This window comes from Rattus norvegicus, chromosome 4, assembly GCF_021556685.1.
Source record: "Rattus norvegicus strain SHRSP/BbbUtx chromosome 4, alternate assembly SHRSP_T2T, whole genome shotgun sequence".
NCBI classification, from domain to species: Eukaryota; Metazoa; Chordata; class Mammalia; order Rodentia; family Muridae; genus Rattus; species Rattus norvegicus.
The window spans coordinates 138,938,004-138,951,367 of NC_141537.1; the positions used below are offsets into that span (position 1 = coordinate 138,938,004).

General features: G+C 37.7%; 1 protein-coding gene across 3 annotated transcripts in view; it reads left to right on the top strand.

Annotated features, from left to right (window-relative positions):
* Nucleotides 1–13,364, top strand: part of Cntn6 (contactin 6) — a 397,730-nt gene that overhangs the window by 365,032 nt on the left and 19,334 nt on the right. For all 3 annotated transcript variants that reach the window (NM_013225.2, XM_087656200.1, XM_087656201.1), the window contains 2 exon segments: nt 1,384–1,533; nt 4,503–4,573. In NM_013225.2, the coding sequence (NP_037357.1) occupies nt 1,384–1,533; nt 4,503–4,573 (221 nt within the window).

The window sequence follows — 13,364 nt, forward strand, 5'->3', positions numbered from 1 at the left end:
AATTCTGAGAAGCATAAAGAAATAGTATGCATTCTAACAAATATAAAACCTAAAAGAAATGAGGTCATGTTTTGATATACAGGGCTCAGGAAAGTTGTGTCAGGATGAAATGAGCAGGCTATATGCACCCCAACTCTCTAGTTAAATACAAGCCATAATTAAATATTCCAGCAACAAAAAAACATCATCTAGGGCCAGATGGACCCAGTACAGAATTTTACAAGACCTTCAAAGTGGATCTAATGCCAATATTTCACAAGTTATTCTGGGAAAGCAAAACTGAAGAAACATTTTCAAACTTGTTTTGTGAAGCCCCCACTTGCCTAATGCCAAATCTACATAACAAATTGACAAAAAAGAAGAAAAGTATAGCTCAACATTTCTTATAAATATAGATGTGAAAATTCTCAATAAAGTATTTATACAATAAGTTAGGAAGACGTCTAAAAGCTTACCCACCATGAACAATTAGCTTCATCCTACGGGTGCATATGGAAATCAAAAAATGTAATCTATCATCTAAACAGTCTAAAAGACAGATACTATTAGGTGCAGAAAAGGCTTGTTATGATAACAATAAGCAACATCCCTTCATTTTATGTCTTGGTGAGACTAGGGACATGAAAGATACCTCAACATAATAAAGGTGATTGATAGCAAGCCAATAGCCACTCTTCTAAATGAAGAGTAACTCAAAGCATTCCCATTAAGAGGAACGTGTCAGGAATGTTTACTCTATACTCGTTCAATATATGGACAAGGCAATTGAAGGAGGCAAGAGGGATACAAATAAGATAGAAAAATATCTAAGTATGTTTACTTTCAGATGATATAATATTTTACATAACAGTCCTTAAAGACATCATTATGATATTTCTATAGTTGGTAAATGCTTTCAACAATGTAGCAGGATGCAAAATTAACACACAAAAGCCAGCATCTTTCCTATATAAAAATGACAAACGGACCAATAAATAAAACACAGAAACATCATAGCCTCAAAAATTAAAAATATTTTATAACTAACTGAGCAAGTAAAACAATTAGGCACTGAAAACTTTAAACAAGTTGAAGAAATAAATTGAAAATGTCATTGGATGTTGGAAAGACCGTGCATGCAATTGATTGGCAGGATTAACATCAGGAAAATGACGAGACTGCCTAGAGCCATCTATAGGTTCAGTCCAACTCCCACCAAAATTTCCACATATTCCTCCAGAGAAATCAACTTCACAGACATTGAAAAAAATCTTGAGCTTCTTATGGAAATAATCCAGAGTATCAGGAAAATTCTAGACTCTTGACTAGGGCCTATTACCTTAAGTGCTGTGTTCTGATGTCTGACAGTATTTTTGTTTGTTTTTCTTTGTTTGCTTGCTTTAGTCCCTGAAATTCTCAATGGACAGACATACAATGCAACAGTCATTGGTTTGAGTCCTTGGGTGGAATATGAATTTCGTGTTGTTGCTGGGAACAACATTGGAATTGGAGAGCCAAGCAAACCATCAGAGTTGCTGAGAACCAAAGCATCAAGTAAGAAATCGATGTTTATAGAAGACATGGAAGAACTTTTCTGTCCTGGTTCTTAGAGAAAAGCCTCTGTGGCTCCTTTAGAAATTTTAAAACGAAATTAGTGTTGATGTATTAGTGCTTCTAGTTTTCCCCTTTGTATTGAATCAAAGCCAGGTGTATCTCAGCCATCTCATTCCCGCAGTCAGGGATTGAATTTGAGTTGAAACAATGTTAAGCAGAGGTGTCTAAATAGTTTTGCAGAAGCAACCTTTAATGTATTTCTTACCCCAAACTCCAATAGGGAATGTATAGTTGGAAGACAGGTTAGGGCTTTTCATTAACATGGTAGTAAGGAATTAATATAGCATCTCTCTGGCTCAGCCAGCATTCATTTTCATCTTTTTTTTCAACTCTGATCGAGATACAGCTTCACAGAGAAATAATACAAATTATCCTCCATGCAAATGAGGTAATTTCTAATCTCACTAAACAAAACTTCTAATTGAGCATCAACTAGTTCACTGAACAGCAAAGCCCAAGTGCAACTCTGCTCCAAATCCTGTCCTAAGTTCTTTATCGCAGACCTTCCTTGTCTCACCTCAACTTACACATCCAGAGTGGTATCCTTAGTGTTTGGTCAGGCAAAGCTCACAGTGTTCTCTTTCCTATTCAGCCATACAATGTAAAATCTCTTTGTTCTTGTTCCCTCAGTTTAACAAGCATGAGTTATATGTCACCTTCCATAAAGTCTACATATTTTCAAAATTATGACATACCAAAACTTCAGCTCCACCCTAGACACTGGTTTAGGCGAAGCTCCTGATTCTGGAAATTAGCCATTTTGATTCCATTTTCTCTTTAGGTGCTTTGGCAAAATTGACTCCAATTGTGAAGTAATTGCAGTAACATTTGTCCGCCTACTGCTACCATTATGGCTATTCTGAACTTTGAGTTTCTCATAGATGTTTGAAACAGGACCGTGTCACACTAAAGCACCTGCCCACCCTTTCTTTCTAGTCATCGAGGACTATCTTTTCCTCAATGTGGTTTTACTATTAAAAGTGGTTACTTTAAAAATTGAGTTAAGAAAGGACAGAGTGAGGATATGCCTCAGAAGTTGAGAGCTCTTCATTTCCTTCATTAACCATGAACCTAGATTGAGTTCATAGTACACATCTTAAGTAGCTCCCAGCCTCCTGTCCTTCCAGACGTAGTACCCTCTTCTAGTTTCCACAGGCACCTGCAAATTCATAGTGCACGTTTACACAGACACAGACCTACATAATTTTTTTAAATAAGTGTTTATAATATAGCCTTTTCTGCTTTTCATTATATTGGAAACTGGGAAAACCATGTACGTCTAGGTAAAAAAAATATTCCTTACATAACTGAACTTGCAAAGGTCTCAAGAATACATGGCAGTGTTAAGTGCTATATACCCAGTAACTCTATAGATATTAGCCTGGTCATTCCGCTTCGACAAAATCAATGTCAGTACTTGGCTGTATGGCATATGCTCATCTGATCTTTAGGAGATCATAAGCAAACAAAATGAAGGGTAAATTGAACCTTAAAATGTCTGATGGGAAAATGCTATCTTAAGAAAGAACATCAGATTATGACTGGAAAGTCAGTTTATTCGAGCTTAAGGGGGAGGAGGGTAAAGCTAGCTGTGTGCAGCAAGAGTTAAAGAATAAGGGCTGGAGAGGTGGCTCAGCAGTTAAGAGCACAGACTGCTCTTCCAGAGGTCCTGAGTTCAAATCTCAGCAACCACATGGTGTCTCTCAACCATCTGTAATGGGATCTGATGCCCTCTTCATGTGTGTCTGGAGGCAGATACAGTATACTCATAATAAATAAATATTTTTTCAAAAATGAATAAAAGAGTAAAATAATTGTTAAAAAAAGAAAACATCGGATTTCCATATTTTGTTGCTGCAACTAACCATCTGCACAGAAGAATGACACGAATAGCCTGGGTCTCTTTAGATAGTCCCAGTGGCTTGAAAGAAAATGACATGAAAAGTCTTGGCCCTTCTGCACTCCATCTTCACACACATTTTCATCTTTGAGTAAAATCCCCACCATACCTAGAGATATTATTCCAAATTTCTGAATCCTGGACAAAAAATGGTACCATTTAAATAACTTCAGACAGTTCAATGCTCAAAAGTCATATTCAGAAGCTTTGCCCATCATTACAGATTAGGCTGGTTTTGCTACTGTGCTAATAGGATATTTTAAAGACTTCTAAGTATATGATAAAATGTGTATTCTGACTACTTACTACTCCCTTTGAGATATATACCAGAACTTGTTATGTTTACCATTTGCCTTGAGCCATGTTTCCCTCATAGTTGAAGAGCATATTCTTCTTCTTACTATACCAGGGTTTTCAGTGTCTCAGTCTTAGATCCAAAGAGTAAGCTGAAGTTCAGCTCCTCAGTCAGGTTCTTTAGAGGAGAACACCGATTTTACCAGTGAAAAATTGAAAACTACACTTACTCACTCCAGAGCAATTCAAGTACAAGAATTCAGTTTTACATGTTAAAATATCCCAATGGTTAGAAAAGAAAAAAAAACCATCCAGCTTGTGTATTGACAAAAAAAAATAATGAATTAATGTACTGCCTGAGTAACTTGTTTACAACACAACTGTATAATTAGGCCCTAAATCAGCAGTGTCACCGTTACCATCTGAAAGCAACATCATTTTGCCAATTAGTAGATGATGCATAATAATGTCAAACACACGATGTTACTTGATTTTTAATTAATTTTGGAGCCAAGGTGCCCATGTATCAAACAAAACTGTGTCCTCTCTCTTAGAAATTTGGATATGTGTAAACATCATTTATGTTCATTAAAAATGCAACACTCAGTTTGCCAGTGTGAGAGCTTTGAAAGGTGAAGCCCTCCCAAACAGAGCTCTTCTTGATGAAGACATTCCTTTGATTCTAACTATCCACATTTCTCTTGGTTTCCTGCAGTCCCCAATGTGGCACCAGTAAATATCAATGGAGGTGGTGGGAGCAGATCGGAACTTGTCATTACGTGGGAGGTAATTTTCTGTTCAACTAAGTTATTTATGAACAAGAAAACTTTAGCTGGCCAGGATGAATATTGGGGAAAAAAGACTCAAAGCTTCATTTTATCACTACAGAGGGTATATATGAATTCAGGACATCAGTGCATATCACCCAGGCAATGAATTATTTAGGGGTGTTATTAGGTAATTCTTATTTCTACTAAAGCAAGAGAATGTGACCCACTCAGCACAAATTGTCATATATATATATATATGTATATATAATGTTATTATATTATATATAATGTCAGCATCTGCTGAGCAGTGGTCAGTAGTATTGTCATTAAGACTAGATGGATTGGGTACTTTTATTGATTACAGATGGAATTTTCTCTTTGTGGGTATGGTTGACTTAGAAGAGCACAGACTTAAATTGATTATTGTTCTAACAGTGTTATTTACAGCATCAGCTGTTCCTTCCCAGCATCTAAATGAAACCTTAGAAGCATCAAATAGCTTGGCTGGTCATTGTGTTTCATATTAACATATAGATTCATTTTTCTCTTTCAGATTACAAATTTTATTATCATTTTGGTACCATAAACTTGAAAGTAGGCATGTCCAATCTTTTGACATTGCAACAAGATTGCCACTTTTCAAGTCGGCATTGCAATATATGGCAATTGAGATTATATATACATAAATATACATATATTATATGTATATAGCCTTTCCTAACATTTTAACTAAATTTGCTATTTTGTGTTGAACATCATTCATGCATTCATGCCTGTGCCCCTCTGTGCAAAGCCTGCAGGGTGACGGTCAGGCCTGACTGTCTTAGTTTCAGCCACTCCGCAATTCCTCATCTGTAGCGCCATCATTCCTCGTCCAGGACGTCAATGTCATGTAGGGGATGTCATCACCTCTTTCCCTTTTCTTCCATTCTTCGCTTTGGTTTATCCTTCCTCTTTCATGTTATTGCCTCTTGACCTTCCTGGACTTATGACTTCTAGTGGTTTAGAGGAAAAGGACATAACTTTAAAAAATGTGAATTTCTGACACCTTTCTTTTCTTTACTCTTTATCACACACACACACACACACACACACACACACACACACACACACACACACACACACACACCCTACCACCGCCACCACCGCCACCACCGCCACCACCACCGCCACCGCCACCGCCACCGCCACCACCACCGCCACCGCCACCGCCACCGCCACCGCCACCACCCAAAATCCCAAACAAGACAAACAAACGATGTAGGTACTTTATAACGAAATGTGTTTGGTTTTTGTTTTGTTTATTTGTTTTGGTTTGTTCTTTTTTTAAAGTTTTTGAAATATATTCCTCAGATACATCCTACTGTGTCATTCAGTGGCCATACAGGTGAACTTATAGGAATCTATTCAAGAGTGTCCAAAGTTTTTGCAACTACCTTCCAACCTTTATGCAGGAGTCCTTAGCAGTGGGGCTCAGGGATAAACCCCCATTGAGAGTAGAATATTTGATCTCAAAACAAGAACAGTTCCTGATCTGTGGGTAGAAGGCCAGTCACTAAACATCTGCATAGCTTCTCTCTTCTCTGTCATCAAAAGCTGTAGCTCTCCTTTTATTTTAGAAGTTTGCCAGGCCTTTGTCTATTGAGAGAACTGGTATTCTCTAAATTCTAGAAAACAAGGAGATGTAACTCTTAGTGTGCCATATCACTCAGTGATGCAGTAAGAAGAAATAGCCTCTTTTCTTTGCCTTTGGAGTACAACCTGGTTCTTTAAATATTTAACTTTATCTTATCAACATAATGATCATGGGTATTGATATTTATACTTATATTTAAATATTTGTATTTATATTTATATTTAAATATTTATATGAGTGATGTGTTGAAATACTGGTCCTTATCTGGAAATAAAGATCAATGTATCGCCAGTAAATGTTTTCCAATGACTGAACTTTTACAAAGACTGCTCAGTTGGTATTAACCAATAGGTATAGACAGGTGTGACGAAGCCAACTGAAGACCAGATTGTTGCCAAACAGCTTATAATACATTAGACAGGTTTACACAAGAATTATTTGATCCAAAATGTCATTAATGACATTGTTGAGTAATTCTGCACCAGATAAAAAGAAGGAAGAAAATAACCAAGGGATTGTGAGACAATATTAGTCATTAACTCTGCTTATATTGCGGGAAAGTAGAAGGCAGATAAATGTCAGGCGTATACCTATTATAGTTGTCCTGAAAATGATCCTACGCCTCTTCTTCCCCGTGGATATTATGGAGGACAGTGCTAATCTGGTGGGGTCCCCCTCATAATTACTCTTTGGCAGGAGCTGTGAACTGAGAGCATAGGAATTGTTAGGCCTACAAGAGAGGGACACATCATCTGCAGAGGGCTGCAGGGTCTTGGGGATCACTCAGAGAGACTCATGCCATGTAGTCCTCCCAATAGGATTAAAAGGTGGAAAACACCTGAAGTTACCTAAAGAAACTGAAAGGTCAATTGTGGTTTTCATGGAATCTGGATTATCTGAACACAGGATTCTTACTTCATCCTCTTCTAACTCATGGGAATAAGAGTTTTCCAGCAGATACTTTAAGCAGTAGATCAAACAGATATATGATTTGAATTTGGAGTTTCAAGGGAGTTTAGCTAGAAAATTGCTTTTTGTTTTTGGCGAATAAGACATTTAGATTTCTACATTCACTCAAGGCCGTATAAGAATAGTCCGTCCAGTAGAAGGGAGCTTTGCTGATTTCTTATTTTGGTTTCTTTCTCCTTGGAGATGAGAAATTCTTTGGTTATGTAGTTTCTTAATGTACTCTATTTATGAGGGTGGATTATGTTCTATTTTACATTTTTTGAAATTTAAAATATTTTGTTGAAAAAATTAGATATTTGGTCTGTGATAGTAGAATTAAATCAAATACTAACTAAATATTATTGTTTATTTCTATTTTATGGTCTCCAATTGTTAATGTGTGAAATGCTGTGCTGTATCCAATATGATTGTAAATGGGATTGTAAGAGAAAACACTGGAGAGTGAAAGGTTCTTGACTGAGATTGGAGCATTTCTTGCACAAAGTGAAAAATTTGAACATTGTAAATACTTTTATCTCTTTAGTACAATTTCATTCTGCTATTATAGTCTCCAAATATGCATATACCATACAAATGAAGAGGTATGGTTGTGGGCCCTGAATCTTTATTTTCTTTAATTTGAGAATTTCATAATGTAATTTGAGAAATTCATGTATGCGTATTCTATTTATGTTGTTTCTGTTGCTCCCTTGCTCCTCTCCAACTCTTCCTTTGTCACCTACTGTCCCTCAAATTAATGATCCTTCATTTTTAAATAAGAAAGGGAGACAGACAGAGGGAGAGAGAGAGAGAGAATGAAAACAGCTTTTTAGTGTTGCTAATGTATATGTATTTAGGGCCAATCACTTGGGATTGGGTGACCCTGTGTACTGCAGTCAAGTGAAGAAGACTGTTCTTCCTTCTCCATTAGTTGTTTGTAGCTCTTCAACTGTGGATAAAGCTTTGTGAGATTTCTTCCTTCCCTGTTTACATGTTAATTGGTGTTATTATTGTGCAAGTCTTATTTAGGTATTTTGTATTAGAGATTTTGCTGGAGCAGTCTTCCTGTCCTATAGAGAAAACACTATTGGACAGCAGACATCTCAGTCCTCTGGCTCTAAATATCCTTTTGCTCCGTCTTTCACGAAGTTCCCTTAACCTAGAGATAGAGGCTGTAGTGTAGCTCTGTCAATCGTGACTGAATACCCCATGCTATCTCTTTATTTTGGTCAGTTGGGGATTTCTGAAATGATCTCTGTCTGCTTCCGAAAGAAGCTTCTTTGATGAGAGATAAAACCTCCACTTATTGGTCATTATAGAGATAGTTATTTAAAATACCATTAAAAATTATACTGGTGTAGGAAACTGATGGTAGTAGGTTCTTCTTGAGGTTTGCTGTCTAATTAAACAGCTATTTCTGATCCCCGAGATATAACAACAAAGAATTCATCCATGTGGACATCTGACCCCATTGGCCATTCATTTTTATTGTTGTGGTTATCATTGTTTAAAGATATTACAGTTGTGTAGGACTATTTATTGGTCATCTTCCTTAACAGCTTGCACCATTCCTTCTCATATCATGAGAACCAGTTCTAAGGGACTAGAGTTCATTGTATTGATACTTCCTAGGCCTCTTGCTTAAATCCATGGTAACACGTCACCCAAAATCTTACTTTCAAAAACCAACCTGTAAGGAAGATGTGACTACGCCTCTATTTGCTTGGAATTGGTTCATATTAATGTGCACTTGAGCATTATTTGTTCTTAAGTAACCTAATAAATTTTACATTGGTTTGAATTTATGAACCTTTGAGAATTTTCTCAGAAGGTAGGAGAAAACTTTCTTCTGCTCTCTTAAACTGCTACATAGTTGTTTTTTTTTTAATTTTGTGGCTCTTAGTCCATAAATGGAAGAACCTAAATAAATCATTTTCGTTTCATGTTAAGCTGACCTTATCAGTCTTAGTCCTTTCTTTCTTTTTTTTTTCAGGTGAATTATTATTTTTTTTATTAACTTGAGTATTTCTTATATACATTTCGAGTGTTATTCCCTTTCCCGGTATCCGGGCAAACATCCCCCTCCCGCCTCCCCTTCCTTATGGGTGTTCCCCTCCCAACCCTCCTCCCATTGCCGCCCTCCCCCCACCAGTCTAGTTCACTGGGGGTTCAGTCTTAGCAGGACCCAGGGCTTCTCCTTCCACTGGTGCTCTTACTAGGATAGTCATTGCTACCTATGAGGTCAGAGTCCAGGGTCAGTCCATGTATAGTCTTTAGGTAGTGGCTTAGTCCCTGGAAGCTCTGGTTGCTTGGCATTGTTGTACATATGGGGACTTGAGCCCCTTCAAGATCTTCCAGTTCTTTCTCTGATTCCTTCAACAGGGGTCCTATTCTCAGTTCAGTGGTTTGCTGCTGGCATTCGCCTCTGTATTTGCTGTATTCTGGCTGTGTCTCTCAGGAGCGATCTACATCCGGCTCCTGTCGGTCTGCACTTCTTTGCTTCATCCATCTTGTCTAATTGGGTGGCTGTATATGTATGGGCCACATGTGGGGCAGGCTCTGAATGGGTGTTCCTTCAGTCTTTGTTTTAATCTTTGCCTCTCGCTACCCTGCCAAGAGTATTCTTGTTCCCCTTTTAAAGAAGGAGTGAAGCATTCACATGTTGATCATCCGTCTTGAGTTTCGTTTGTTCTAGGGATCTAGGGTAATTCAAGCATTTGGGCTAATAGCCACTTATCAATGAGTGCATACCATGTATGTCTTTCTGTGATTGGGTTAGCTCACTCAGGATGATATTTTCCAGTTCCAACCATTTGCCTACGAATTTCATAAAGTCGTCGTTTTTGATAGCTGAGTAATATTCCATTGTGTAGATGTACCACATTTTCTGGATCCATTCCTCTGTTGAAGGGCATCTGGGTTCTTTCCAGCTTCTGGCTATTATAAATAAGTCTGCAATGAACATAGTGGAGCACGTGTCTTTTTTATATGTTGGGGCATCTTTTGGGTATATGCCCAAGAGAGATATAGCTGGATCCTCAGGCAGTTCAATGTCCAATTTTCTGAGGATCCTCCAGACTGATTTCCAGAATGGTTGTACCAGTTTGCAATCCCACCAACAATGGAGGAGTGTTCCTCTTTCTCCACATCCTCGCCAGCATCTGTTGTCCCCTGAGTTTTTGATCATAGCCATTCTCACTGGTGTGAGGTGAAATCTCAGGGTTGTTTTGATTTGCATTTCCCTTATGACTAAAGATGTTGAACATTTCTTTAGGTGTTTCTCAGCCACTTGGCATTCCTCATCTGTGAATTCTTTGTTTAGCTCTGAACCCCATTTTTTAATAGGGTTATTTGTTTCCCTGCGGTCTAACTTCTTGAGTTCTTTGTATATTTTGGATATAAGGCCTCTATCTGTTGTAGGATTGGTAAAGACCTTTTCCCAATCTGTTGGTTGCCGTTTTGTCCTAACCACAGTGTCCATTGCCTTACAGAAGCTTTGCAGTTATATGAGATCCCATTTGTTGATTCTTGATCTTAGAGCGTAAGCCATTGGTGTTTTGTTCAGGAAATTTTTTCCAGTGCCCATGTGTTCCAGATGCTTCCCTAGTTTTTCTTCTATTAGTTTGAGTGTGTCTGGTTTGATGTGGAGGTCCTTGATCCACTTGGACTTAAGCTTTGTACAGGATGATAAGCATGGATCGATCTGCATTCTTCTACATGTTGCCCTCCAGTTGAAGAAGCACCATTTGCTGAAAATGCTATCTTTTTTCCATTGGATGGTTTTGGCTCCTTTGTCAAAAATCAAGTGACCATAGGTGTGTGGGTTCATTTCTGGGTCTTCAATTCTATTCCATTGGTCTATCTGTCTGTCTCTGTACCAATACCATTCAGTTTTTATCACTATTGCTCTGTAATACTGCTTGAGTTCAGGGATAGTGATTCCCCCTGAAGTCCTTTTATTGTTGAGGATAGCTTTAGCTATCCTGGGTTTTTTGTTATTCCAGATGAATTTGCAAATTGTTCTGTCTAACTCTTTGAAGAATTGGATTGGTATTTTGATGGGGATTGCATTGAATCTGTGGATTGCTTTTGGTAAAATGGCCATTTTTACTATATTAATCCTGCCAATCCATGAGCATGGGAGATCTTTCCATCTTCTGAGGTCTTCTTCAATTTCCTTCTTCAGAGTCTTGAAGTTCTTATTGTACAGATCTTTTACTTGCATGGTTAAAGTCACACCGAGGTACTTTATATTATTTGGGTCTATTATGAAGGGTGTCGTTTCCCTAATTTCTTTCTTGGCTTGTTTCTCTTTTGTATAGAGGAAGGCAACTGATTTATTTGAGTTAATTTTATACCCAGCCACTTTGCTGAAGTTGTCTATCAGCTTTAGTAGTTCTGTGGTGGATCACTACTTTAGTGGTTCTGGTTTGGGATCACTTAAATATACTATCATATCATCTGCAAATAGTGATATTTTGACTTCTTCTTTTCCGATCTGTATCCCCTTGACCTCCTTTTGTTGTCTGATTGCTCTGGCTAGATCTTCAAGAACTATATTGAATAAGTAGGGAGAGAGTGGGCAGCCTTGTCTAGTCCCTGATTTTAGTGGGATTGCTTCAAGTTTCTCTCCATTTAGTTTAATGTTAGCAACTGGTTTGCTGTATATGGCTTTTACTATGTTCAGGTATGGGCCTTGAATTCCTATTCTTTCCAGGACTTTTATCATGAAGGGGTGTTGAATTTTGTCAAATGCTTTCTCAGCTTCTAATGAAATGATCATGTGGTTTTGTTCTTTCAGTTTGTTTATATAATGGATCACGTTGATGGTTTTCCGTATATTAAACCATCTCTGCATGCCTGGGATGAAGCCTACTTGGTCATGGTGGATGATTGTTTTGATGTGCTCTTGGATTCGGTTTGCCAGAATTTTGTTGAGTATTTTTGTGTCGATATTCATAAGGGAAATTGGTCTGAAGTTCTCTTTCTTTGTTGTGTCTTTGTGTGGTTTAGGTATAAGAGTAATTGTGGCTTCATAGAAGGTATTCGGTAGTGATCTATCTGTTTCAATTTTGTGGAATAGTTTGGATAATATTGGTATGAGGTCTTCTATGAAGGTTTGATAGAATTCTGCACTAAACCCGTCTGGACCTGGGCTCTTTTTGGTTGGGAGACCTTTAATGACTGCTTCTATTTCCTTAGGAGTTATGGGGTTGTTTAACTGGTTTATCTGTTCCTGATTTAACTTCGGTACCTGGTATCTGTCTAGGAAATTGTCCATTTCCTGAAGATTTTCAAGTTTTGTTGAAAATAGGTTTTTATAGTAAGATCTGATGATTTTTTGCATTTCCTCTGAATCTGTTGTTATGTCTCCCTTTTCATTTCTGATTTTGTTAATTTGGACACACTCTCTGTGTCCTCTCGTTAGTCTGGCTAAGGGTTTATCTATCTTGTTGATTTTCTCAAAGAACCAACTTTTGGTTCTGTTGATTCTTTCTATGGTCCTTTTTGTTTTTACTTGGTTGATTTCTGCTCTGAGTTTGATTATTTCCTGCCTTCTACTCCTCCTGGGTGTATTTGCTTCTTTTTGTTCTAGAGCTTTTAGGTGTGCCGTCAAGCTGCTGACATATGCTCTTTCCTGTTTCTTTCTGCAGGCACTCAGCTCTATGAGTTTTCCTCTTAGCACAGCTTTCATTGTGTCCCATAAGTTTGGGTATGTTGTACCTTCATTTTCATTAAATTCTAAAACGTTTTTAATTTCTTTATTTCTTCCTTGACCAGGTTATCATTGAGTAGAGCATTGTTCAATTTCCACGTATATGTGGGCATTCTTCCCTTATTGTTATTGAAGACCAGTTTTAGGCCGTGGTGGTCCGATAGCACGCATGGGATTATTTCTATCTTTCTGTACCTGTTGAGGCCCGTTTTTTGACCAATTATATGGTCAATTTTGGAGAAAGTACCATGAGGAGCTGAGAAGAAGGTATATCCTTTTGCTTTAGAATAGAATGTTCTATAAATATCCGTTAAGTCCATTTGGCTCATGACTTCTCTTAGTCTGTCTACGTCTCTATTTAATTTCTGTTTCCATGATCTGTCCATTGATGAGAGTGGGGTATTGAAATCTCCCACTATTATTGTGTGAGGTGCAATGTGTGTTTTGAGCTTTAGTAAGGTTTCTTTTACATATGTAGTTGCCCTTGTATTTGGGGCATAGATATTT